The sequence below is a fragment of the Anoplolepis gracilipes genome, chromosome 2, assembly GCF_047496725.1.
Source record: "Anoplolepis gracilipes chromosome 2, ASM4749672v1, whole genome shotgun sequence".
NCBI classification, from domain to species: Eukaryota; Metazoa; Arthropoda; class Insecta; order Hymenoptera; family Formicidae; genus Anoplolepis; species Anoplolepis gracilipes.
In genome coordinates, this window is record NC_132971.1 from 2853210 (window position 1) to 2878005 (window position 24796).

At 33.8% G+C, this 24796-nt stretch overlaps 4 protein-coding genes across 15 annotated transcripts in view; 3 read left to right on the top strand and 1 right to left on the bottom strand.

The window, feature by feature from the left end:
* The window catches only part of Cad99c (cadherin 99C), a 116310-nt gene extending 102263 nt beyond the window's left edge, over positions 1-14047 (top strand). For all 11 annotated transcript variants that reach the window (XM_072886804.1, XM_072886805.1, XM_072886807.1 and 8 more), the window contains 16 exons: positions 1585-1734; positions 1989-2207; positions 3321-3515; positions 3709-3996; positions 4185-4502; positions 4827-4967; positions 5440-5724; positions 6513-6686; positions 7178-7387; positions 7910-8041; positions 8132-8248; positions 8337-8735; positions 9141-9769; positions 10532-10762; positions 11238-11467; positions 11845-14047. In XM_072886804.1, the coding sequence (XP_072742905.1) occupies positions 1585-1734; positions 1989-2207; positions 3321-3515; positions 3709-3996; positions 4185-4502; positions 4827-4967; positions 5440-5724; positions 6513-6686; positions 7178-7387; positions 7910-8041; positions 8132-8248; positions 8337-8735; positions 9141-9769; positions 10532-10762; positions 11238-11467; positions 11845-12164 (4038 nt within the window). In that variant the 3' untranslated portion in view covers positions 12165-14047. The remainder of the gene's footprint in view (positions 1-1584; positions 1735-1988; positions 2208-3320; positions 3516-3708; positions 3997-4184; positions 4503-4826; positions 4968-5439; positions 5725-6512; positions 6687-7177; positions 7388-7909; positions 8042-8131; positions 8249-8336; positions 8736-9140; positions 9770-10531; positions 10763-11237; positions 11468-11844) is intronic.
* A 159-nt stretch (positions 14048-14206) lies between these two features.
* On the top strand, positions 14207-21935 carry LOC140662996 (tetraspanin-11). Of its 2 annotated transcripts, XM_072886824.1 has the most exons (9): positions 14207-15149; positions 15995-16077; positions 16413-16625; positions 16735-16920; positions 17406-17528; positions 18961-19014; positions 19082-19174; positions 19255-19338; positions 19656-21934. In XM_072886824.1, the coding sequence occupies exons 2-9, from the start codon at positions 16030-16032 to the stop codon at positions 19716-19718; spliced, it is 864 nt and encodes a 287-aa protein (XP_072742925.1). In that variant the 5' UTR covers positions 14207-15149; positions 15995-16029; the 3' UTR covers positions 19719-21934. The 2 variants fall into 2 exon arrangements, with proteins under 2 accessions (XP_072742925.1, XP_072742926.1); XM_072886825.1 differs by lacking the exon at positions 17406-17528 and having other exon boundaries at positions 19656-21935.
* LOC140663208 (carbonic anhydrase 1) lies at positions 21415-23007 on the bottom strand. Its single transcript, XM_072887211.1, has 5 exons — positions 22947-23007; positions 22446-22724; positions 22034-22290; positions 21606-21830; positions 21415-21528 (listed from the first exon to the last, which is right to left on the bottom strand). The coding sequence occupies exons 1-5, from the start codon at positions 23005-23007 to the stop codon at positions 21415-21417; spliced, it is 936 nt and encodes a 311-aa protein (XP_072743312.1).
* On the top strand, positions 22962-24462 carry LOC140662999 (carbonic anhydrase 2-like). Its single transcript, XM_072886832.1, has 3 exons — positions 22962-23840; positions 23911-24052; positions 24245-24462. The coding sequence occupies exons 1-3, from the start codon at positions 23597-23599 to the stop codon at positions 24354-24356; spliced, it is 498 nt and encodes a 165-aa protein (XP_072742933.1). The 5' UTR covers positions 22962-23596; the 3' UTR covers positions 24357-24462.
* The last annotated feature ends 334 nt before the right edge of the window (positions 24463-24796 follow it).

Here is a 24796-nt window from a genome sequence, read left to right on the forward strand (position 1 = left end):
CGATCTCTCCCTCTCGATTCGGATTAAGCCGCCGCGCTTCCAAGCTACAACTCTGTATTGCAGCAGGTGTGGCTCATTTGAATATTATGTGGAACAAATGATCGACTTCTGCTCTCAGATACCGCTCCGAGGGATAACGTTCCGCGTCGATGCACGGACGGCATTCGCGAATGATTTGTATGTAAAATTAATGTTCTCGCTTTCGATGTTTCTTAGAAATTTTACCTTATGTCGAATGCTAAATGAAAGACATCATCTAATATTGACAGCATAAAAGTATATCAACCCATTTGCCTTTTATATCTCATATCTAATGTATATGAAAATTCGCAATAATTTCGTGGCAAGAAGATTCTAGCACAATATGTTTTCTCAGCATGCTTTAGCAGGTCATAGTGAGTAATGTGCGGTTTTATTAAAACACAAAATTTACGAGACATTTTGCATGCCGCAAAAAAGTAATGTACCTACATATTTTTCAACTAATTGAATCATAATTTGTAATTTATAAGTCCTAATGCAATACGTGCGCTTTTTAAGGCTTATGTTTTATACGGCACTCTTAGAAGATTTTCGGCCTCGCAATCTTATTTGTACAAGGAAAGTTATAATAACGGTGATCTTTATTTAGAGCACCTCGTAAGTAGTCCGGACCCGTTATTACGTAAATAAGGTCATAGAAGAGAACACGAGATAAAGAGAAAGGGACAGAGCTTCTCCTCGGGTGATGATAAAACTGGTGTGATCAACTGTAGTGTGAGAACGAGAAAAAGAAAACGGATATTCATTCTTCTTCGTGTGTGTGTGTGTGTGTGTGTGTGTGTGTGTGTGTGTGTGTGTGTGTATGTGTGTGTGTGGTACAGCGACTATTGAAAATGTCAATATAAACGTGACGCATCAAAATCGGAAGATTAATGGCATATTATCGTCGTAGTTTTTGTGTGTCATCAGATTTCTTATTTATAATCTGTATAAAAATAGGTGAAGAGAGTTACTTTCATCAATGTTACATCGCACTTTTTTCATTAAAGTATATTGGGAGAAAAATATAAAATATTGTAATAATAGTAATAAATATGTAAATAACAGTAACATGTATGAATTAGAAAGAGAGAATATTTAATAAGTAAAATATATGCGCTACAATAAAGAAGAATTATTTTTTATAGCTAAGCATTAAAAGAATTAGTAGAATTGTATTATAATGATAATAAATAATAAATGATTATATTATGACACAGACATATGATGATTATAATTTTAGTTAAAACTACAGTTACAGTTAAAGCTGTATATTATAGTTATAATTTTAATGAAACAAAAAATTGTAAATATATAATTAATTACATTATTAAAATATTAAAATAATAAATTAAAATGACATTTTATAATTTTTACTTATTGTTAGTGTTATTTAATATGTGTTAAAAGTAAGATATAATATTATAGCATGTGGGATATAAGATGCGTTCATTATGTTATAAATTTAAAATCTTGTTTGAAAGCTGTTTAAAATGTCAATTTGCATTTATTTCGATATGATTGATAATATCACTTGACGTTAGAAATTTTATTTTCTTACAGGATCGAGCGAGGAACGTTTCTGAGCGATTCACGTCCACGACCACGTTGACGGTGAACATACGCGACGATGACGATCAGGATCCGTCTTTTATTTATCAAGGCTGCATGCTTTTAGACGGCGCTTGCATTAATCCGGAATATTCCGCGTCGGTATGTAAATCAGATTTGTTATAAACCGAAGTCTCCGGCTTTCGGTTCAAGCATGTTAATGGCGAAAATAATTCTAACGGGCCGTGTTTTCTCTCTCTTTCTCTCTGTCAATCCCTTGTAAATTTATTGGAAAATTTAAATGTAATCGAATATGTACGCCTAATCAACCGCAGATATCTTGCTGCTCAAATTCGCGTTATCAATAAATCATCTAACCGGTTCTGTAAGCGCGATTCTCTTTTTTTCTCCATCAGGTATCGAGCGGAGTATTATCTGGCATACTCAATATCTCGCCCGAGAAAATCCAGGCGGTCGACATGGATAGCATAAACGCGCCCATCCACTATTCCTTCCTCAGCGGAAATCCGCCGAATTACCGGGATTTTTTCGAGATCAATCCTAATACCGGGGCAGTGAAGCAAATAAAAGCTGTCGACACGACAGTAACGAAGAAGTTTGATATTATTATTAAGGTAAACGTTACTATTATATTCTCCTGTTATATTTAAGAAATTTGAATAATTTTAATTTTTGTTTGAATAATTTAAGAAAATTTAAATTAATTTTAAGAAACTTAAAAACAATTGTGGTTTATATTGTTTGTTTATATTCTACAAGTAGGTGTTTTACGATTGTAATTAACCTTTACGCTGCCGCTATTTTTGTATTAAAGTAATGGTTTTTTTTCTAAAATATTTATATATATATATATATATATATATATATATAAATAACAGGCACATTGTGTAAAATTTTAAGTTTTATGCAGAACCACAAAAGTAGCTTTGCGGCAGGAAACGGAGATAAAAAATTTAAAAAATTTTTATTTTCTCAAGAATAGCGTATTTTAGAGTTTTCGGTGTCCGATTCTAAACACTGATTTATGAAATTTTGTCTAAGAGCAGTATTGACAATATGAATGAATATGAATGTATAGGCTTATGCGGAAAAATATATATATTTTTTAAATAAATAAAAAAATTTAGTAAACATATTTTTTATATTTTTGCATATTTATGGAAAAATTATATATGTATTATAATTATGTTTTTGAAATAAATGAAAAAATTTAGTAATAATATTTTTTGTATTGTATTTTTTTGTATATTGTATTGTTTTTAAATTTTTGTAAGTTCTATTTACATTTTTTTTTGTTACATTTTATGATTTTTATGTATGTGAAGTGTATATACATGTGTGTGTGTGTGTAGTACATAACTAAGAAAATATTACTGTAAAATTTTAGTGCTATACAGACATGCACATACGCATGCACGCACGCATGCACGCACGCACACGTATACATATGTGTGTGCATACATAGGAATGAAAATACACACACTATATACTCGCTACATACACATATGTATGTATTAATACATTTAGAATTTACTAAATAATAAAAAATTTACCACTATTTTGTTAGCACACTCAGAGCCACAAAAATGGCTTTGCGGCAGTCTAAAGGTTAATAAATAGTTTTTTGTATGTTTTAAGAAAGTGTTAAATTTTTTAATAGGTACATGTTATGTTTCGCGTTTTAAGCTTTCAGAGCATACCACATAATAAATTGCCTTTTTTTTAAGGCGGTCGAGGTATCGGAAGCGAAACGATCGGCTACCGCGAAATTAACAATCACCGTCAAGCCGGTTGACAGCAATCCACCCGTTATAACGGCGTCAAGTATTGAAGGTTTCGTCGATGAGAACGCTCCGATCGGCACAAAGGTCATAGATGAAAGCGATAATCCCATTGTGCTCACTGTGTCGGATGCTGATCTGGTGAGTCCAACCAGACGTAGATTTTATCAGTTTTCTCTTAACGAAGCGTGATCGAAATGCGAATCGACCGTTTTTACTTTATTGTTAGCGGATAAGATCCGGTGATCAATTATCGTCAGTCGATCAGTAATTATTTGTTTTTAGCTCTTTTTTTTCGTTCTCTTAGAAAAAAAAATTGTGTTGTTATATCTAGGGACCGGATGATCCGAAACCGGCATACACCTTCGAATTGACCACGAATTTCTTCGCGATCGATCCGTCTGGTGTCCTTGTTGTCAACGAGGAGAATCTGGACCGGGATCCTCCAAGTCCCGGCCGTTTCCGCTTTCAAGTAGTTGCCCGGGAGAAAACGGGTGTGGCCGCGTCGTCGCCTTTGTCGTTTGTCGTGACATTAAATGATGTTAACGATAATGCGCCTCAGCTTCCTATGATGGCACCCATCACCGTTCAAGCTGGAGAAACGAAGAAACAAGTGGCAAAGGTGGCTGATCATTCTCGCATTTTAATTTAGTAGTTACAGTTGCTTCTTTTATATTTGCTGATTGATTTCTTTAGTTTTTTTCATCAAATTATTGATTATCGCTTGTCAATGCTCCATAGTTCTATCAGATTTAAAGATACAGGCTACAAAAGAAAGGGGAGGATAAATTAATTCCGTTCCTCCCGTAGGTGGAAGCCACGGACAATGACGAAGGAGAGAACGCCGAGATAACGTACAGCATCTATCACGTTTCAAACAACGGTTTGCACAAGTTTAAGATAGATCCTAAGACCGGAGTTATTGAATCCGTGAGGAAATTAAACGCTGGCGAGCAATATAGCATCACCGTGCAGGCAACTGACAAGGGTGGCAGGTATTCACAGACAATCGTTGAGGTGAACGTCATTCCCGGACCTAACACCAGAAGCCCCGTGTTCCAGCAGCCGGTGTATGAAGTGCAAGTCAGCGAGGGAGCCTCCATCAATTCTACGGTAGCGACTATCACTGTGAGTATGGTCGATAATGTTTTTCTTTTTTCTGTCTTTCTCTTTTGCCACAGTTTTATTTTCAATTTTAACTATTTCGACAGAAGCATATTTTCTCGAAATATCTTGTTTTCTTTCCATCGCGTTGAAAAATTAGCGTTTGTTCTTGCAGTCTCTCTTTTTTACTCTTATATCAATTTACTTATATAAATTGACATTTCGTTTTTCAAAGAATGTAATAAATTGTTTAAATTTATTATTATTTATTAAGCATTGCATATAAAGCAATGACTCAGTATTACGTATTTATATCGATAATAAACCTATTTATAAACCAATGTACAGGCCATTGACCCAGAAAACGATCCGGTGTCGTATTCGATAGTATCGGGGAATGACTTGCGGCAGTTTGCGATCGGCGACAAATCAGGCGTTATTACCGTTATAAGGAAGTTGGATAGAGAGGACCTGACCCGATATCAGTTGGTGAGTCAATATCGTCAACCGCTCTTGAACATTGCAACACAAACTTCCTACATCCTCTGCTACAAGCCAATGCACTTCTCGCTTTACGCTGCTTCTCCATCGACTTTTTATCTAATCTAAGAGAAACATCGGTTACTGTCTTCGTTTCTTTACTTAAACAAGTAGCTATTTAAACTAAAGCAGCACGCTAACTTTAAGTGCATGTAACTTTATAAATATTTTATTGGAAAAGTAATTTTGTTTTTTGTATGTTTTTAATATCAAAGAACGAAAAAACTTTCCCACTAATATAATACATGTTTTTAAACATTTATATATATATATATATATTTTTTTTTTAATTTTTAACTCACTTTTTCTTATGTATGATTTTTACAAATTTTTTATCAATATGAAAATAAAAATATTTCGTTTCATGTCGAAATAAAAAAATTAAAAACGGAATGTTAATTTTGCGATACTTTTTACGCAGTTAATAAAGGCTGAAGATACTGGCGGTCTCTACAGTACTGCGACGGTCAATATCATGGTCACCGATATCAACGATAAAAATCCTGAGTTCGTGGGTCTCCCTTATGAATTTTCTGTCAAAGAAGGCGAGGCGCGAAAACTAATCGGCCGTGTACATGCCGAAGATGCCGACGAGGGCATCAACGCTGAGATCACTTACTTCGCACCCGATGACATTCCTTTCACCGTAGATCCCGAGACCGGTGACGTCCTGACAAAGATAGTATTGGATTACGAGCAGAACGATGTGAGTAACTTTTATTGCGATTTTGATTATTGACAGCTTTCACTAAAGCTGAATTTAAGTTAACAATTTAAGTCACACTTGAATAATAAAATTAATTCGGAAACTATAAAAGTATATATTTTTGGGGGTGAAATTCTATTTTTTATCATAGCAAAGGGTCTTTTTTTACTTTGGAAAATATGTCGAGATATTTTAAGGAAATTGTAAATATTTAATTAAATGTTTAATTGTAATTACTGGAATGCTCTGAAGAAATTCTAAAAGTCAATGAGTTTTTGTCTTCCGTTTGCACTTAAAAGGATACATTACATGACACGCAGTGCTTATACTAGATTCATTACGAGCACAGTTCGTTATCTAGATTCAATCTTGAATCTTCCGGGAATGTTCTTCCGTTTTACGAAAGTTGCGAAGCGTGATTACAGTTCGAGAATGCTTACAACGGAAACGATTTAAAACTCCCTCGGAATGCGTGGAGTTATTACAGTTAAATTACAATTATCGTGTTGACTGGGACAAAGAAAATACATGGTCGACTTTAATTTCGCACTACTTTCATTCATGAAAATGCAATGCATAATAGGAGATATTTAATTATAATTTTATATAATATATAAATTACGACAAAAATCTGAAGTGACTTTAGTTTTTAAATTATTTATATTATCGAAATTGTTTCGAAAATATTTTTGTTGTTCCATTCAAATTTTTGAAGCAATTAAATTTAAAATTCCTCCCTTTTTTTAATTCTTTTACGTTTTATTTCGGAATTTGCGTTAATTGCATAGGAATATAAATTCGTGGTGACTGCGAGGGATGGAGCTCCCGATTATCGTCTGGCAACCGCGACTGTCACAGTGAAAGTCATAGATGTCGAGGACGAGGTTCCGGTCTTTCACCAAAGTAGTTACGAGGCACGTGTCAAGGAAAACGTGCCCGATTATAATGTGATTCAAGTCACGGTGAGTCGCATGCCAAATCAATAATAGCGCGTGTCGCCGATTAGAAAACATGTAAAGGGCAATATAAGAGCGTATGAGAGCGATTAGAAGCGATTAATTTATTTATTGACATTAATCCGTGAGCTTGGATTTATCGAGAATCAAAAGTCAAGTCGTACAACATGACATAAATCTCAGTTTGAGATGTTTGTTTATAGATAAACCGCTTCCACTGCCTCGTTTAATATATCAAGAAATATAAAATTAGTTTCGCGTAGTAAATCACAGTAATATGAGATGTAATTTCGTCGATAATGTCGAGGAATCATTCAGAGAGTTTTGAAAATTTATTGAATAATCGAAATAACCTACACCAGAAAGAGTCTCGACTTCCAGTCCCTCGAGAGATATTTCGCGTCATCGATGATTCCCATCCTGTTGACGAGGTGGAAAGGATGACGCATCCTGACGCGGTCTTTACTCGGCTCTAAAGCTAACGCGATCATTTCTAGGCCGATGATCCGGACACAAAGAAGCAAATTACATACATGATCAAGCAAGGGGATACAGAACTTTTCAGCATAGACCCGAAGACTGGAGTCATAAAAACTATCCGCGGTCTTGATTACGAGAGCCAGAATCAGCATGTTCTCATAATAGGCACTGAGGAAAACACCAGCGATTTACCTGGCTCCACTACTCGCGTTGTTGTTAATGTTCAGGTATTTTTAATAAGTGAAACCCGAGATTCAGTAAGTTTTCATTATCCGTCATTGATTTGCTACGTCGTGTTTATCAACGTATTATGTATAGCGCACCATTTTTACAGACCACGTAACTACAGAGATGGAAAGATTTTATTATTATTTATTTGTCGTATAAGAAATGCAGTTATAATAAACGTAATGAAATACATTTTTTTTATAACTAATAATTTAAAAGATCTTTATCAAATAAATGCGTTCACGTGAGTAAAATGTATCTATCTCTGACTACCATATTTTTCGGATTTACTATCCTATAAAAATCTATAATTGAAATATTAAAACTAAAGTTATGTATCTGTCGTAATATTACGAATTAACTTATACGGAATCAGTTTACGGAACCGGTTTGCAGCGCATTAATGTCATAAACGCGACGACGTTCTATCATTTACTGCGCTCTTCGATTACATCTAGTATATCTTATTACGCGGGAGCTGCTAATAACTATTTCTAACGATTCTAAATGTATGGTGACAGGACGTGAACGACATTCCACCGGTATTTACATCAGTACCGCGTCCTATTACATTGGACGACGATGTTGCTATAGGAACGACCGTGATTAATCTCACAGCCGCGGATTCCGACGGCACTGCACCAGGGAATCAGGTAGGGCATATATTCTTCTGCTATATATGTCTTAATTTCTTCGCGTTAAGTCTCGGATAATTTTCATCGATCCCGATGTCCTGTCGGTAGGTTCGATACGAGATCATCGGCCGCGGTATCGCCAGCAAGTACTTTGTAATCGATCCCGACACTGGCGTACTCCGAATACGAGACGACTTGCGCAAAGAAACCGACTCCGAGTATCAGGTAAGTGATCCTGTGCGCGTCATTCGAAGATGGTTCGTTATCCCTCGACTCATCTCAACCACGCGGCGATTCCTTTTTCCTGCGACAGGTTGACGTGCGCGCGTACGACATGGGAGACCCGCAATTGTCATCCGTGACGACTGTACCGGTTTACGTGCGTCATGTTGCAACGGTGCCGCCCGAGATCGGTTTGGGTTTCGCCGAGAACTCGTATAACGTCGAAGTGCCCGAGGACGCTGGTGACAATACGCTAATAAAGATAATCACCATCATTAACAGTCACGCGCATGACACTACGCCGCTCAGGTGCGAGATTTACAGCGGCAACGAGGCCGGTCTGTTCGAAGCAAATGTCACGGAGGAACGGAATTGCGCGCTGAGGCTGAAAAAAGGCTTGCTGGATTATGAGACGACGGAGTCCTATCAGATTAAGATCAAGTTGGAGTCTCTCTCGGGCTTATTAAACTCAGGCAGAAATACGACGATGGTAAGGCGCGATGATGATTATCGAATCTGTCGTTTTTCGCTTCAGCTTTTAAATACATGAATATTTATTAATAGGATGAAATCATATATATTGAGATATAGAAATACATCAGAGAAATGAAAAGATTAAAAGATATGAGATATAAATAAGATATATAAAAACATATCAAGTTATATCTTTTGCAGATGTAATTTAAATAATATATTATTTTAGATACACAATTCTAGAAAAAAGCCACTTTTATTTTGCTTTCTTCCTTTTTATAACTTTAACAGAATTTAGTATAAAACAGTACATAGGCATGTAAAATAAAACAATACTGACGAGGGAAAACTTGATTTGTTGCACAAAAATTATCTATATTTATTTTGTCTCTGATAACGATCAAACCGCATTTGATCACAGGTGAAGATTCAAGTGTTGGATGTAAATGATAACAAACCAGAATTTATCTTCCCGGAAGCGAGTCAGAAACTCACGAGAGGACGTTACTTCGCAGCGATTCCGCGCACTGCGCAATTCTCATCCACCGTTATACAAGTGAAAGCTCACGATAAGGACAACGGCAAATTCGGCAAGTTAGAGTACAAGATCCTGGAAGGACGGGGATCCGATTATTTCGCTATCGACAGCTCCACAGGCATAATCAGGACGACGGTGACGTTCGATCACGTTGATTCGTCTGAGCTCCCCTTTAAATTCGATGTTCGCGTGCGGGATAATCCAAACTCTACTGACAATTATAATTCGATTGTCGCGCCAGTGATTGTTAATCTCATCGGAGAGGAAAATCTCATGATCCTGGTGGTACAAGATGCGGCACCAGATGCGTTGCAAAAGGAAGCTGGCAAGATAGCGAATATAATCGAGCAAAAGAGTGGCCTGCTGATCGGCATCGATAGGGTCGTGATGAGAAAAATTCTGACGAAAAATGGCACCGTGGAAACGTTCCCACAGGACTCTGACGTATGGTTTTACGCGATTGACCCGGACACAGAGGCCATACTTAGTAGAAATAGCACCAGAGTGCTGAGGTATGTATTGACGTATAGAGTGTATATAGTAACTAAAAGAGGAAAGTTGAAATTTTACAAGTAAAATACACATAATTAGATTTTTTTTACAAATTGTTGAAGCAAATTTCTTTCAGAATTTTTATATTAATGAAAAGATTATGTTGAGAGTTTTTTTTAGAATTTATATTGTAACGGCATTTGAGATCTTTCGTCTTTGTAATTATGCACGCTAAAGTGGTTATCTCACAGTTATTTACGGAACACAGTATTACGTAATTACTATTACTTGCAGTATACTCACGTTGCATACATACAAAGTGCATAGTCCAATATATCAACGCTTCGCACATTTTTAGATAATTTTAGAAATATTATTATGACTTTTTAAACGTTTTGCAATCTATTATAGAACACACTTAACGGTGTATAACAGAATAAATACATTACTGTAAATATTTTTATGATATCAATTTAATTAATTAACAAATTATAACTATTAAAAGACAAAATCTTTCTCAAGTCTATTTTTCTAATAAGGTTTGTGTATTAAAAATTTTTGTATTGTTCGTAGATGTACAAATCAATAAGTTTTATGACAGTTTATCAAAAAAAGTTAGCTTCTTTTCAACTAGTTGATTAAATACTTAATAAAGACTTATCCGCGTATTGATGATGGAGCACAAGTGTTTCTCACGCGAACATTGAAAGATCAATTACAACGTTTAATTATAGCGACATTTGATCATGGAACAAATATTAAAAGCATCGAATGCTCGACAGATCAATTATGGACAAATCAGCCATGTCGAATATCACATTCGATGTGTCAACATTAGTGCGAGCAAATGCCATCGACATTCACGCACCCGTGATGCCACCCGAGCCGGTGCGAACACAAACTGCGGTCGCATTTAGCGGAGAAGTATTCCCGTATGCGTTAATTATCATTGCTTGCGTGATCCTAATCCTCGGCATTGCCGGCATCATCTACATTTGTGTCTCTTGGTCCAAGTAAGTTACATTCATATATGATTATAATATTAAATATCTCACAAATATTTTCTTAAAGAATATATAATTTCTATTCGGGTTCTTGAACTCGCTTTGTTGATTATTCCTGTTGCGCGTTTCTTGCATGCTTTCATTCGGTTGAAATAAAAATTGTCATATTCATGCACAGTTGTATTAATTACTATGCACACATATCATTCTAAAAAGACAATCTCAGCTGTTATTACCATCTCAGCTGTTATTATACGAGTCGCATGAGAGAGTTACTTCGAGTATAAATATTCATTTAATTCGTCGAGTGCAATACAATTCATACTGCTCTTTATTATCTCTATTAGCTTAATTGCAATTTCCGCTTCGACTATTTTTGCCAACATTTGTTATTTCAATGTTGCGATCGCCGCAAAATAATATTTCCGGGATGTTTACGCGATTCTTTTGAGAGAGTTTCTCATGAAAATATCTTGTGACATAGGTACAAAGCGTACAAGGAGCGTATGCAACGCATGTACGTAATGCCACGTTACGATCCCGTTTATGTAGAACCGAATCTGAAAGAGTACGAGACGCAGGTGCTTCAGATGAGCGTGCCGGTCGACGATAACGACAGTTGCAATGATTTACAGTTGGACTTCAGCAACAAAAATCATGCGTTCAGCCTGGACAATGTCAGTTACATCACCAAAGATCATGGAGACAGTACTGGTAATTCGAAACAGATATCTGAAAATTCAGGCAAAATCCCTGAATTTATATCGTCGAATTATTAAATGAAAAAAATTATTATGTGCGAAAGAAAAATTGGTATTCATCTTCTCTTTGCATTGTTTACTGCAATGTATTAAAAAAAGAATGTAAAAATGATAGAGCAGTTATAAAAAAATACATTATTTTCTCTTGTATATTAACTGTATTAATGTTTCTTAAAGTTTCTTCAAAGTTATATTTTATTAAAAAAAGATTTTAAGTGAATTATTTTCACCTTATATATATATATATATATATATATATATATATATATATATATATTTACGTCGGTTTCGAAGTATACATATACAGCCAATTTATGTATTCTGTTTAAGGCCAACAAAGTCCCGTTAGCTCCGAAGCGGCAACCACGGCGCGCGCATCCAGTATCGCCGGTAATCACGGTGACACCAATATCCATTCCCTACGGCGGTCCACGTTGGGCCGAAAGAATCATGGTGCAAGCAACACGAACACCCTGAACAATCGCGACGCAACACCGGTACTTAATCCCTTGTACAATCACGGCGGAGATCTCCTAAGCCCTAGTCCGTCCAACGACAATGTCACTTTCAGAGAGAGGAAGGATTACTCGCATCTCGGATTTACGTATCTGGGCGAGCAGAGTCCTGTAGAAACCACGACGGAATTGTAAGTTACATGGTTCGATGACGTGCGAATGTCGGCCACGTACTGGCTCGAAAACTCTCACCAAATTATACGTACTTATAAAAAAAAATATATAAAAATGAATTAATATGACATCAGTAATTTTGATATCGTATATATACAAGTAAGACTGTGATGGACGTAATATTTTTTTACATCAAAGTTTTATTGATATTAAAATAGGTAAGATATTAAAATGCTTGAAATCTCACATTGTATGGAAATTATGCCGACAAACATCATTTTGCATTTATAATGCATATCAAATAGACAATTATCTATCATCTTTTTGCATATGTGACAAAAAAGCGATATAAAATGTATTTAATTTTGATAAAATACATAATATACATCATATGACTACCAGACAGAATTCAGAATAATAAATATCAAGTAGCGCATATTTTTTCTGACATATGCAACCTGAAAGCGCCATATGAAGAGTATGTGAAAGCTTACGGAAAATAGTAAAGTGTCTTTGTTCATATATATTCTGCTCTTCATATGTCACCTTCAGAACGTGTATCGATACTCGTGTGCCGATTCACACCAGCGCGCAAATGTATCCGCAGAATTCCCGGTGGAATATATTCTGAACGAGTTATCCATAAAAGACCAGCGTTCAGATACAATGGCATTGAAACGAGGCCGTGAAAATATCACGCGTGTAAAAGGAGCGAGCGAAAGAATATTGCGAATATCTTTTTGAGTGGATATTTTGTTTGATTTATTTCTCGTCAATGAATTTCCACAAGGCTAAAGCTGAGTAATATGTTTCGCCAATAAATTGCGAGATTACAAATAATCGCCATCGAGATTACAACGTACATTATTATTATTATTATTATTATTATTATTATTATTGTGAATGTGACTCCAAGCGCAACACAAGTAAGTTGGATTAATGGAGATGCATTAATCCAATCTTGATTAATAACTTTGAAGACGGTCCATATATTTTGCGGAAATTCATGCGGAGTATCGTGCACACGCATACATTTTAATTATAAAGAAAGAGGAGAAGAAAAAGAAATAAAAAATATCACTTCGGATGCAACCATCCAATGCATAGACTTAAGATTCGACGAGGTTGTAAGTTTATATATGAGTGTATTTGTGAGTGCATATGTGCGTCTGCGCGAGTCTGATCGGCTCGTGATCTTGTAAATGGGTCTATCCTGATCACTTTGTACTATAATATCTGTTTATTTATACAATTGTGTTTGCTCATGTCATATTCTATTGTATCATAATCACAATTAATCAACGCGATGACGATATACATTTTATATATCGTTGCGTATTGTACGTATGTCTATGTAAAAAGATCGCAAGAACGCATTTTATTAAATTTCGTCAAGGTTGAACAATGTCTTTTGCGCATTTGCATCGCGACTATTGCTCACTCTTGTTCACACGATCGCGTCGACGGTCTCTAATTAGCGACTGCCATACAAGCGAGATAAAAAAAACGCGTCCTATGCCAATAGCGTAAGTGGTAAAGTGTTTATTTAATTAGACACGTGTAACTGCCCTTTCCTCATAGTTTCGACGCTATTTGACTTTGTCTAATATTAAATTTGACAGATCTGCGAGAAGATGGATCGGTGAAACGGCGTCGAGTGGAATTAAGTATATGATACGACTTGATTGAATGTATATCTCTAGTCGTATAACGGGCGTCCACTGCCGTGCAATTTATATAAGCTGTTTTACATTAAAAAAAAACAAACTTTGTGTGTGCGTGTTACAAATGTTCTTCGATTATAGCGTTGATATTGTTTAGTCCTAATAGCTGTACAATATTTAAACGCAAATTCTGTAAAAATTGTTAATATCTAATAACAAAAATTTATTATATTTACATAATATATAACAAGGTTTTTTATGAGGCAACATTTCATATGATCCATCCTTTTTAGTGTAAAGCAACGAATTGTCACGTTATTACGTAAACGTTAATTCACGCTTCCGCATGGCTAAATTAATCGCTGCTGGGTCCATTTCCCACATAAAATCTCCCGTATTTGTTTCACATGCGCGCAAGTCATATACAACAACGTGTAACAGTTGCTCCTTCTATAGAATTAATAATTTTATTGTCCGAATAATATTTGACATATTATGACTTTACAGGAAAGATTTATTTTATTGTGATAATATTTAATAACGTTCGGCTGTATATATCTACAATTCTAAAAAGAACGTGGACAGCTGCAATACTTTAATTAAGGCATGGGTTATTATAAAATTGCTGTGCGGTAAATAGAACGGCAGCGTTTCTCTCCCCCTTTCCGTTTGTCGACGGAATCCTGGGTGGCGGGGATCAACCATACCCCTGACGATAGAGCGTCGGCGCCGCGACGGCGGAAGCACGCAGACGCATCTGGACCAACGTCGATGACGTACAGACGTGAGAAAGGCGGCAGACTCCAGTCCGTTTCGATTCCGCTTCGCGTTTAGTCTTCCGTCGCGATTAACGAGTAAAAGAATTCGCGCTTACGACACGCGAGATAAAGTACCTGGATGCTGGAGGAGGTTCTATCGATCGTGCGATATCGACGAGTGATAAGCGACTCCGTTTATCCCGTCCCTGCTCTGATTCGGGCAGGTTCAGCTCACCTGCTCGCATACGGCGTCGCGACGCCCGAGTGTCGACGTCTCGAGTGTCGCGTAGATCGGAACGTTAGAAGACTTCAGAGAGCAATGACAGAACGCGCGGAAATCGCGAACCACCTGTGAACCAGCTTGGAAACGCGTATCAAGAGAGAAATGATCTTTGAGGATTACGGATATAATCTGTGCATCTGTGTTTGTGATTTCGATATTTATAACTGTACGGCATTGTTTGTAAAACGCGCGACGGACTGTGTAATCGTGTGACAATTATATACGAAAGTGTTCTGTAGGGATAATCGAGAGCATAACTGATATCATTATCGAGTAGAGTAAGCTAACTCGCTACTAACAGGTAATCCCTGTATACAATTTTACTGTCGTAGAATTTTGTAGTGATTTTGTAATGACGTTTTGATATTTTAATGATCTGTGTTTTTAATATAAATTAGGAAAACTTTATAAAATTCTCTGTGTGTGTGTGTAATGTATTTATATATAAATAATTTTAAATCGCATGGGTGACATCAAATATGCAGGATTGTGATGAAATAAAAATGAAAATTAAATGACTTAAATAATCAATAATTTTTTAAAATGTTCCCTTTCAATTATAAGAGAAAAAAATTTCCTTCAAATTAATCGGATAAACTAGGTATCCTTTTTTGATAATATCTAAATTTAAAATTCAAAAAACGATCTTTTTTTTCTTTTCGATCCTTTCAGAATCTATGTTGAAAATAATAGAAAAAAATATTTCCTATATAAAATTTTTGATATATAATAATATATAATATATAATATATAATATATAATAATATATAATAATATATAATAATATATAATATATATAATATTAATACAATATATAATAATATACTAATATGTAATATATAATAAAATGTTCTAAAATTTAAAAAATTTTATCAATTTTCATTAAAATTAAAGGAAAAAAAATATGTTTTTTAAACCCCTTTAAAAGAGAGATATGTCACTTGCATTTTAAATAGATACTTAAATGCTGCTGTTATTTAAATAATTTATTTGGTTTTACATTACATTACCTTTATGTGTTAATATGTGTTAATATGCGATAAAATTAAACCTGAAGAGTGAATCGAAAAAGTTTGATATTAATCCAAAATTAATATTATATACATTTGAACTTACAACACTGGTTACACATTGTTATATTTGCAGATTGATGACTAATTGGAGGGTCAAGGAAAACAAACATGAAATACTTGAAAATCGCGTTATTTACGTTCAATCTATTAATATGGGTAAATAATACGCACTTATATATGTTATAAACTAAGTTTAAAAATAGCAACACGTGCCGATAACTTAGACTTGAAATACTATAATTATTTCACCTGTGTATAGTTTAAAGCAAAATAATTAATCTTCACATTTTTGCATCGTTGCGAATCAAGTCAAAATATCCAATTAAATTGTATTTCTGGAAAAAACCCACAACGTTATGTGAACGTCATTCAACTTTATGCATATTTAGGGAATTTTTTGGTCTCCTATGGTGTAAAAAATGATCTACTTAGCGTGTCGTGATAAAGGAAGAAATGAGAAATCACTATGCGATTTTTTTTCTTTTCGGTAGCTGGCTGGCTGCACGGTGCTCGTTATAGGTGCCTGGTTGCTCCTGGAGCCCAGCAAGGGGCACATTCTTAATCTTTTCGTATCTGACGTCAAGCCGCACGAAACTATTAATCTGATAGCTTACAGCCTTCTCGGGCTCGGCTGCATCGTGCTTACCGTCGGCTTCTTCGGCTGTCGCGCCGCGCTACGCGGAAATCAATGCATCCTCGCCACCGTGAGTAAAATGACATTTTTACTGCCCACTTCGTCTCGACGCGCGTACCGTTATAGATCCGCGAGGGTCAAGGTCGGCGATGTTTTTATCGCCGTTAATTTTTTCGCAGTACATGAGCATGCTGGTCGCGCTCATCGTCACGGAACTGGTGACGGCGGCCATCGGCGGGTTGATGACTTTCCAGATCTTGTCAGATCTGGAAGAGAGGCTCACCAGCAAACTGGCGGTGAAATATGGTCACGATTCGACCAGCGATATCCCCTTCAGCCACAGCTTGGATTTTGCGCAGTACAAGGTGTCGCGTTAGAAGGGTTGATTCAATTAAATACTCATCTCGAGTTCTATGACGACATGTTTTTGAGAAATCGTTGATGTTTTTTGTTATATTGTCCTTTTAGTATTTCCGAGAGGTTTTATTTTAATATAAATACACCTCTCGTACAATTTTTCAACTTATGACGTAAATCTTTATTATGTATTTTATAATTGAAATTTTAATTTTAGTCTAGATTTATTTTCGCTGAAGATCGCATGCCATAATTATCTCAGTGCATGGCATTTGAGCGAAATGATATACTTTTTTTTGTTACTTTTTTCAGTTTTGTTGAAAGTTTGTATCTATGTTTGTTTATTTTTCCTGCAACGTATTACATATGAAATATTTTCTTGTGAATTATGTTTTATGCATGATGGGATTGCATGCGATGCTTTGTTAGAAATCATTCGTCCGACAAGACATTTCGCGATGGTTCGAAGAGCATATGGGTGATTCCATTGCAGTTTAATTGCTGTGGAATCCATGGCGACGATGATTACAATGGCACGGCTTGGTGGAGAGACGGTCAAATCTCGGGCAGCAGGAGACAGGTTCCTCTCACATGTTGTGTTCTCAAAAATTCCGAGGTATCTTATGCAATTGAATTGATTGTTCTTAGAATAATTGAATGAATCTTTAAAAAAATTGAAATATGTAGTTAATAAAATAATTTTGAAAGTACAAATATAAGTTCACAAATGTTATGTGTGATATTGTTACTTGGACATCTTGTTTGAAACAAGTTATTATGGATTTACAAGGCGCACCTATTAAATAACCATACTGAAGCTAAAATCAAATAAATTAATTTATTTTATTCAAAATATGTCCTTTCAGTATTAGTACAATATTGGACATTAATCACTGACAATAAGTGGCTTGATTTTTGGAGACTCTCTTTCAAAATCATTTCAAGTATCCTCACAGCTTCGATTGTCGAAATGCTATTGTAGTGAATTTCTTTTATTTGAATTTTCAAAACAGATTTTTAGAAAGAGAAACCAGGTTGCTAAATCGAGCGAATATGGAGTAGATCAACGATTACGAGTATTTCAAGTAATAAGTAATGTTTACATTCAATGTCCTTGTGTAAAATTTTACGAATCATGTACTTAGATTAGATATTTAGATTTTTCCACTAACATTCCCATATTCGCATCAATTTTCAGAAACACACTTTTTCGATGAAAGATGTCGAAGCTCTTTTCGAACGTAAACAGCTTGAAAAGAGCTTCAACATCAAATTTCATCGAAAAAGTGTACAAATTGCTCCTTGTCTGCTACATGTTTGGTTCCGTCTTTAAATTTTCTAAAAGATTTTTCCACTGAAAAACTTACATACATGATAGGCAATCATTCTGAAAAATCTCTTTCATACATTTCGCACGTTTGCGTCGCGTTTTCCCCAAGTTTTACATAGTACATGAAAATCTCACTCTCAATATGTTTTCACGATGAATCAAATTTTTATTGATTACGTCAATGGACATATTTCATGACGTGTACGTCTGATGATAATGAAACATTTATAGTTGATTGACTTAAAACAAAAAGCTTAAAGAAAGTTTGAAAACAGTGTCTTCCCCAAGTTTTACATAGTACTTGATATTCTCACTCTCAATATGTTTTCACGATGAATCAAATTTTTATTGATTACGTCAATGGACATATTTCATGACGTGTACGTCTGATGATAATGAAAATTTATAGTTGATTGATCTGACTTAAAACAAAAAGCTTAAAGAAAGTTTGAAAACAGTGTCACTTTTTGATAGTTGATACACAAAAAGTTAAAAAAAAAATGAATCTGATTATTTAATAAACGCGCCTCGTATATAAATCAATATTTTTATTTCTTAAATAATTGTAACTTTTGAATTTACAAATTATTCATTACATCTCATTTTTCATTATCTATTTTAAATGTGTAATTAAAATTTATCATGGTATATATCATATGTATGTATGTATGTATAAATTTACTAATAGAATTGCACAGCAAATGCTTTTATTTTACAGAATAAAAATACAGGCAGCCCGATGAGTGTCGTTTCGAGAGTGTTTCACAAAAATGTGAGTAAAATGTCAATAACCAAGTGAACGCATGAATGTTATGTGAGTAACTTTTTGTCGCTGGTAGAACGAAAAACCATGGCTACATCCACAACCGAAGGATGAGGCCGCGTGTCAAGTAGAAGACAAAGAAGGTCACGACGGATTCAGACACAAAGAAGTATACTTTATACTATAAAAATAATATTACCGCTGCTTATCACGTAGCTATATATTTCAATCGATACAATACATTTTCAGGGCTGCCTTGGAAAAGTTACGAACTGGTTACAGTGCGAAAGTTTCACGTTGGTGTTCCTTGGCATGGCAATGGCAGGAATACAGGTAAATTTTTATAAATCATCTTAGGCGTAAAGTTTTAAAGAACATTGAACTAGAAGAAAATATTATTCTCGGAATTATATTTTGAATCAGCAGAAGTTTATGACTTTATTTAACAAAGTAGTTTTGAGATCTTCGGATTTTATAAAGTGTTCTTCTTTACAGAAGTTGTATAGTTCAAATTACACTTGTTAGTTCAATTTAAAAGAATATTACTGTATCTCTTCAAATAATAGATTTGTTGAATTATTTTTCTTAGACAGCTCTCTTGTTTCAAATATTTAATGAAAAAGAAATAATAACGTGTAAATATATTTCAGACATTCGGAATAATAACATCCGCTTTTCTCTGTCGAACGATAAGAGATATGCAGGATGAATGATCCATGGTGCGTAGTCTCAATGAAGTAAAAAGAATGTCATGGCACGGTCATTCTACTCATTGAGACAGACGAAACATCTTCACTTTGTATCTTCGTGTGCTATCATTTGTGAACATTCTTAAAATCTGTTTTGAGTCTTGTGAATCAAGAACAATGATGTGACATCCAGAACTGCGATGTTGCGGAAAGAAAGCAAATGTCTTGTTCTGTTTTACGCGAAATGTCCGATCGACTTCAAAGCGAGATAACGATAAATGCGTACGCTAATTTTTTAAATCATTCCCTGACGCGCGTTTTGCTGCGAGTCAGCAATACAGGTGACCAACACTCTGATGTATATATTCAATATATACGCATCTTCGTTGTGTTCAATCGAAATAACAAGTCGCGATGTTACGGTGATATTTTGCTTAGACTTTATGACGATTGTCAGTGAAGATCGGTCAACAACACGAATTGTTATTCGCGATATCTTGTCGTCTTGTAAATACACTTGCCAGTGCAGATAATAAGAGTATGTGCGTTGTGTACGTGAAAATTTTCGAGTCCTTTTTCCTTTCAGAAAAATTTACCTGATTCAAATATAAAATAATTTTTTGCACAAAGTTCTATATGCATTTTCGGGAAAATGATTTTTGACGAATGAGATTTATGCATGGATGTATATAAGGAAGGCTGGAACTGATTGTATGATATTCTACTTATTGACAGACTTTTTAAGCGCAACGTCAGAGTATTCTATTGAGAAATAATTGAAATTAATTAAAATTAAATTAAAATTATATTATGTATTTGTACATTTTAAGTGTATAAATTTTTTAAGTATTTTGTTTACCTAGCTTCAATTATAAAAAAATATATATATTAATTTAAAAAAATAAATAAGATTATAGATATTTTTTACTTAATATAAGCTAATATATTTTATGTAAAAAATCATAAAATTTTTACTTATATATTTATAATTATCTTAATCAACATTTGGAATAATACCAAAATTTTTCTGTGATCTGAAAACCTGAAGTGATGAAAGTGTCAATCGGCTCCAGCAACTTCTAATAATCGTGTATGTTAGATTAGAATAAATATATATTTTATCATCTATTTTAGAAAATAGATGATGCATATTATACATATATTATATACATATATAGAAAGAATGAGTCATATATATTCTGTAACTGTATTCTTTAATTCTAAGGAATGCTTACTTTTATGATACTAATTTTGGAAGAATGTATTATAATAACTTGTGCCAAAAGAATTTTTATTGTATAATGAGTGACACAAATTTTAATATATTTTTATTTTCTTAAAATATCAAGCAAGATATGTCCTACGTATTTATAGAACGCACCTTAATAGTAATAAAGATGTTGTTCTCTGTGTAAACTCGTTACTGATTTTACATATTTTCTATAACGAATTAATACCAATTTATATCTGTATCTCATATAAAAATGTTTAACATTATATTTTTTAAACGTTATATTTACATTACTCATAAAATAAGTAACTCGCACATTGTAATGAGCTTATTGACAATAATTTTACACACCTTACGTATAAATAAGATATTATTAAATCAAATTTGCCATTAATTGCATATACTGAAATTAATGCGCAAATAAAGAAATAAGATCTTTATGTGCTTAATCACGTAAATATTTTGATAAAATAAATATGCGTATAAAAATTACGATAAACTTTCTTCATAAAAGTAAACATCACGATCATTCAATGATTGAACTGGTCGACAATTCAGAAGTAACGGTCCATCATTTGAATATAGTTGTCGAAATTGTTCCACCTATAATAAAAGATTATACATCTGACAATAAAATAAAGTCGGTGACAAATATCTTATCGATAAACAGATTACTTTACCTGCGATATGGATATGGCAATTGGTTCCTGCTGAACGATCCATGTAACGATTTCATTACAAGGAGGTTGACTAAGAGAACCACTATATGTGTAGTAATTTCTATTGAAAGGTGAAAAAATCCATTCCAAAGGGAAAGGAGGTATGCCAACTATAGATCCTGGACGGATAATGCGCCACAAATTCCTCACAATATGATCCAGATAAGGATTATCCGCATAATTTATCTGTGATATATTATAATTAAGCGTGATAAATCCAGTTTAAAAAAATATAATATATTATATTACATATAATATATAAGAGAAAGAGAGAAAAAGAGAGGGAGAGAGAGAAAGACAAAGAGAATGGATTAATTGAATCTCTCGACAAGAGATATGAATATTCATTTTATTCCCTGATAAAAATCAATTTGAATACTGAATCATACTTGAAGAAAGAATGAAACAATTGCTATTCCGTCTTTTGCTCCGAGAGCGATTGCATCCAATGTCGACTTAATTCCACGTTTTCTATGGACGATTTGTAATTCCATAGGATAACGAACATAATCTAACGTGTGTTCACTACCCTCTTCGTTGGATGGACCCCAATGGAAGAGAACGTGAGAAAAATCGTACAGATCGGTCAAAGGCCCTCCTTGAAGTTGCGGTCGCGCGTTACTGGCCCAGGATCCTTGGAATATCACTGTATATATTTATGCAAGACGCGAAATACGATTACATAATTTTAATTCATCTTTTTTATTTTATGCTATTACTGTGTACTATAAAAATATCAAGAATTTATCGTAATTTATTTTAATTTATTTGCTTAAATATAGAAAGTTTAATTAATTCTACCAGTATGACCGTTGTTTGCGATAGTCATTGATAGAGGTTCCATATTATAATTACTCCATCGAAGTGGTTCAGGTGGTTGCACTACTACAGCGAACCTGGTGGTAATATTGATAGGCGATTGATTGTTACCGATACTTCCGGGATATAGGTCCTTCCAAGTATGAGGACCATTCTGATGAGCATATCCAAAAGAGAAACGGAGTGGATAAACGGGGAAGTAATCGCTCTCCGGAGACAAGAATAACTGTATCCAGTTTAAAACTTCACTCAATAATAAAACTAGAATGAATAAAATTATATTGCAATATTATAAACACTATATATTACACATTATCTACATATTATTTTATATCTCTAATATATAAATAATAATAAAAAGTATGTAAATAATATATATATATATATATATATATATATATATATATATAATTTAATGATTCAGTTGCTTTTCGTAATTGATGGATGTATGTGTATGCAGGTGGTTTTTTTTGCAAAGCTTACTTATGAGAAGAGCGCTACTGCACACAATCATACATTCCGTTAATGAAAAGTCTTCTAACATTTTTGTAATGGTATCAATTATAAGAGATCTCATTTGGATTATAAAATTTTAGATTTGTCTTCGTATATGTGAAATTTTCGGCATAATAAATTTTCATGCGTGCATAGACGAGCTACTTAAAATTTTGTTTAAGCACTTTGTGATACGTAATAATTTATATTAAAACCACTTATAAAAATATAAAATATAATGTGAAACATCAAATGACAATTTATGAGTATCGATAAAACGTACTTCAATCTATAAAAATGATGTGAAGGCAATCCTATATTTTTTACAATAAAAATAATAATTTAAAACAACGCATTTATTAATGCGTTAGCAACTTCTTATCGTATCACAGGTAACCACAACCTGTTCACAAAAAATGTCATCATGTCAGATATCAGATGATTGTAATACTTATATTTAAAACATGTATCAAAATAATGAACACTTAATTTCATTTTACTTGTTTGAAAGCTTGACATTATAGTAGCGATATAAAAATGACATCCAAATCTAAAGGTATACGATCACGTAAATAAATCTTCAACTTAATCTCGCTTAAAAAATTTGTTACAAATACTTTTCCTACAGCTATTAAAAAATGTGTATATATATATATATATATATGTCCATCTATTTAATCATTCTTTTAAAAACACCTTATTTTAATTGCATTCTACAAGAAAAATTGTACACAACATCATCTTCGGGTCTACCAAAATGGCGACAATCCCCGATCGATATCAGTCGCGTCACCGTATGGACTAAAAAATTTCCACCATTGCTTTTGACCAATTATTGCTCAAACATTGGCACAGCAACACTTACTAACACCGGCCAAACAGGTTATTTTCTTATATTTAGCATAAAGTTAAGAATTACTACAAAGTATATTTAATTTAGTAATTTTTTTAGTTAATCTCGAGCTGGCGAATAGAAAAATGCCAATAATGCGCGGTGGTCCTTTGAAAGACGACGAATTTCAGTTTATGAACATACAATTTCGCTGGGGTCCATCCAATTGTCGGGGCGCAGAACATTCAATCGACAACATTTGGTTAGAAAGAGAGAGAGAGAGAGAGAGCAATTTAATGTTAAAAATTAATAATTACACAAAAAATGTCAAGAATGTCATTATTTTAATTAATTATATTACTTTAAACATGTATTATTTTAAATTATATAAATTTACTTCTATTCAATTAATACTGATTAATATATAATTTCTAAATGACATGCGTTTTATAAGGTATTCAATGGAAGCGCAAGTTATGCATTGGAATACACGTTACGGACTGATAGAAAAATGCTACGATAAACCTGATGGGATTGCAATACTCTCTTATTTCATGCAGGTATAATAATAAATAATAATAAATAATATCACGTTAATATTAATATTTTCCTTTTCAAGATAAATATCAATCGTTCAACAATAGCAATTTCATGGAATTACCTTATGCATTTATCAAATATATATAAATGTAAATATAAAAAGTATATATATTTTATATTTACATTTATAAATACATATAAATTATTTATTTATTAAAAAGATATATATTTGTAATAAAAAAAGGTTGTCGGTTGTTCTGGACTTCCGGACAATTCTGCACTTGCTCCAATTACTGATAAACTCGCTGAAATAAAGAAAACAGATAGCACCGTCAATATTATGCCTGGTAATTCTATAATGTGAAACGACCTTTAATCAATTTGATCAATTGTAGACTAAATCACTAATAGAAAGTAATTTTTATTTTCTTACATTTTACCATTCCCAGTCACGAGTACAAATTTT

Bases quoted from the DNA above. Each gene is read 5' to 3' on its own strand.
- LOC140663208 (XM_072887211.1), bottom strand. From the start codon at position 23,007: ATGTTAGAAGACTTTTCATTAACGGAATGTATGATTGTGTGCAGTAGC. The intron at 21,831-22,033 runs GTATGATTCAGT...AATATATCACAG, and splicing joins TTGTTTCATTCTTTCTTCAA to ATAAATTATGCGGATAATCC. The intron at 21,529-21,605 runs GTAAAGTAATCT...CTTTTATTATAG, and splicing joins TTGCCATATCCATATCGCAG to GTGGAACAATTTCGACAACT.
- LOC140662996 (XM_072886824.1), top strand. From the start codon at position 16,030: ATGAAATACTTGAAAATCGCGTTATTTACGTTCAATCTATTAATATGG. The intron at 16,626-16,734 runs GTGAGTAAAATG...ATTTTTTCGCAG, and splicing joins ATCAATGCATCCTCGCCACC to TACATGAGCATGCTGGTCGC. The intron at 16,921-17,405 runs GTGTCGCGTTAG...ATTCCATTGCAG, and splicing joins TGGATTTTGCGCAGTACAAG to TTTAATTGCTGTGGAATCCA.
- LOC140662999 (XM_072886832.1), top strand. From the start codon at position 23,597: ATGTGTATATATATATATATATATATGTCCATCTATTTAATCATTCTT. The intron at 23,841-23,910 runs GTTATTTTCTTA...TAATTTTTTTAG, and splicing joins TACTAACACCGGCCAAACAG to TTAATCTCGAGCTGGCGAAT. The intron at 24,053-24,244 runs GTTAGAAAGAGA...GCGTTTTATAAG, and splicing joins CATTCAATCGACAACATTTG to GTATTCAATGGAAGCGCAAG.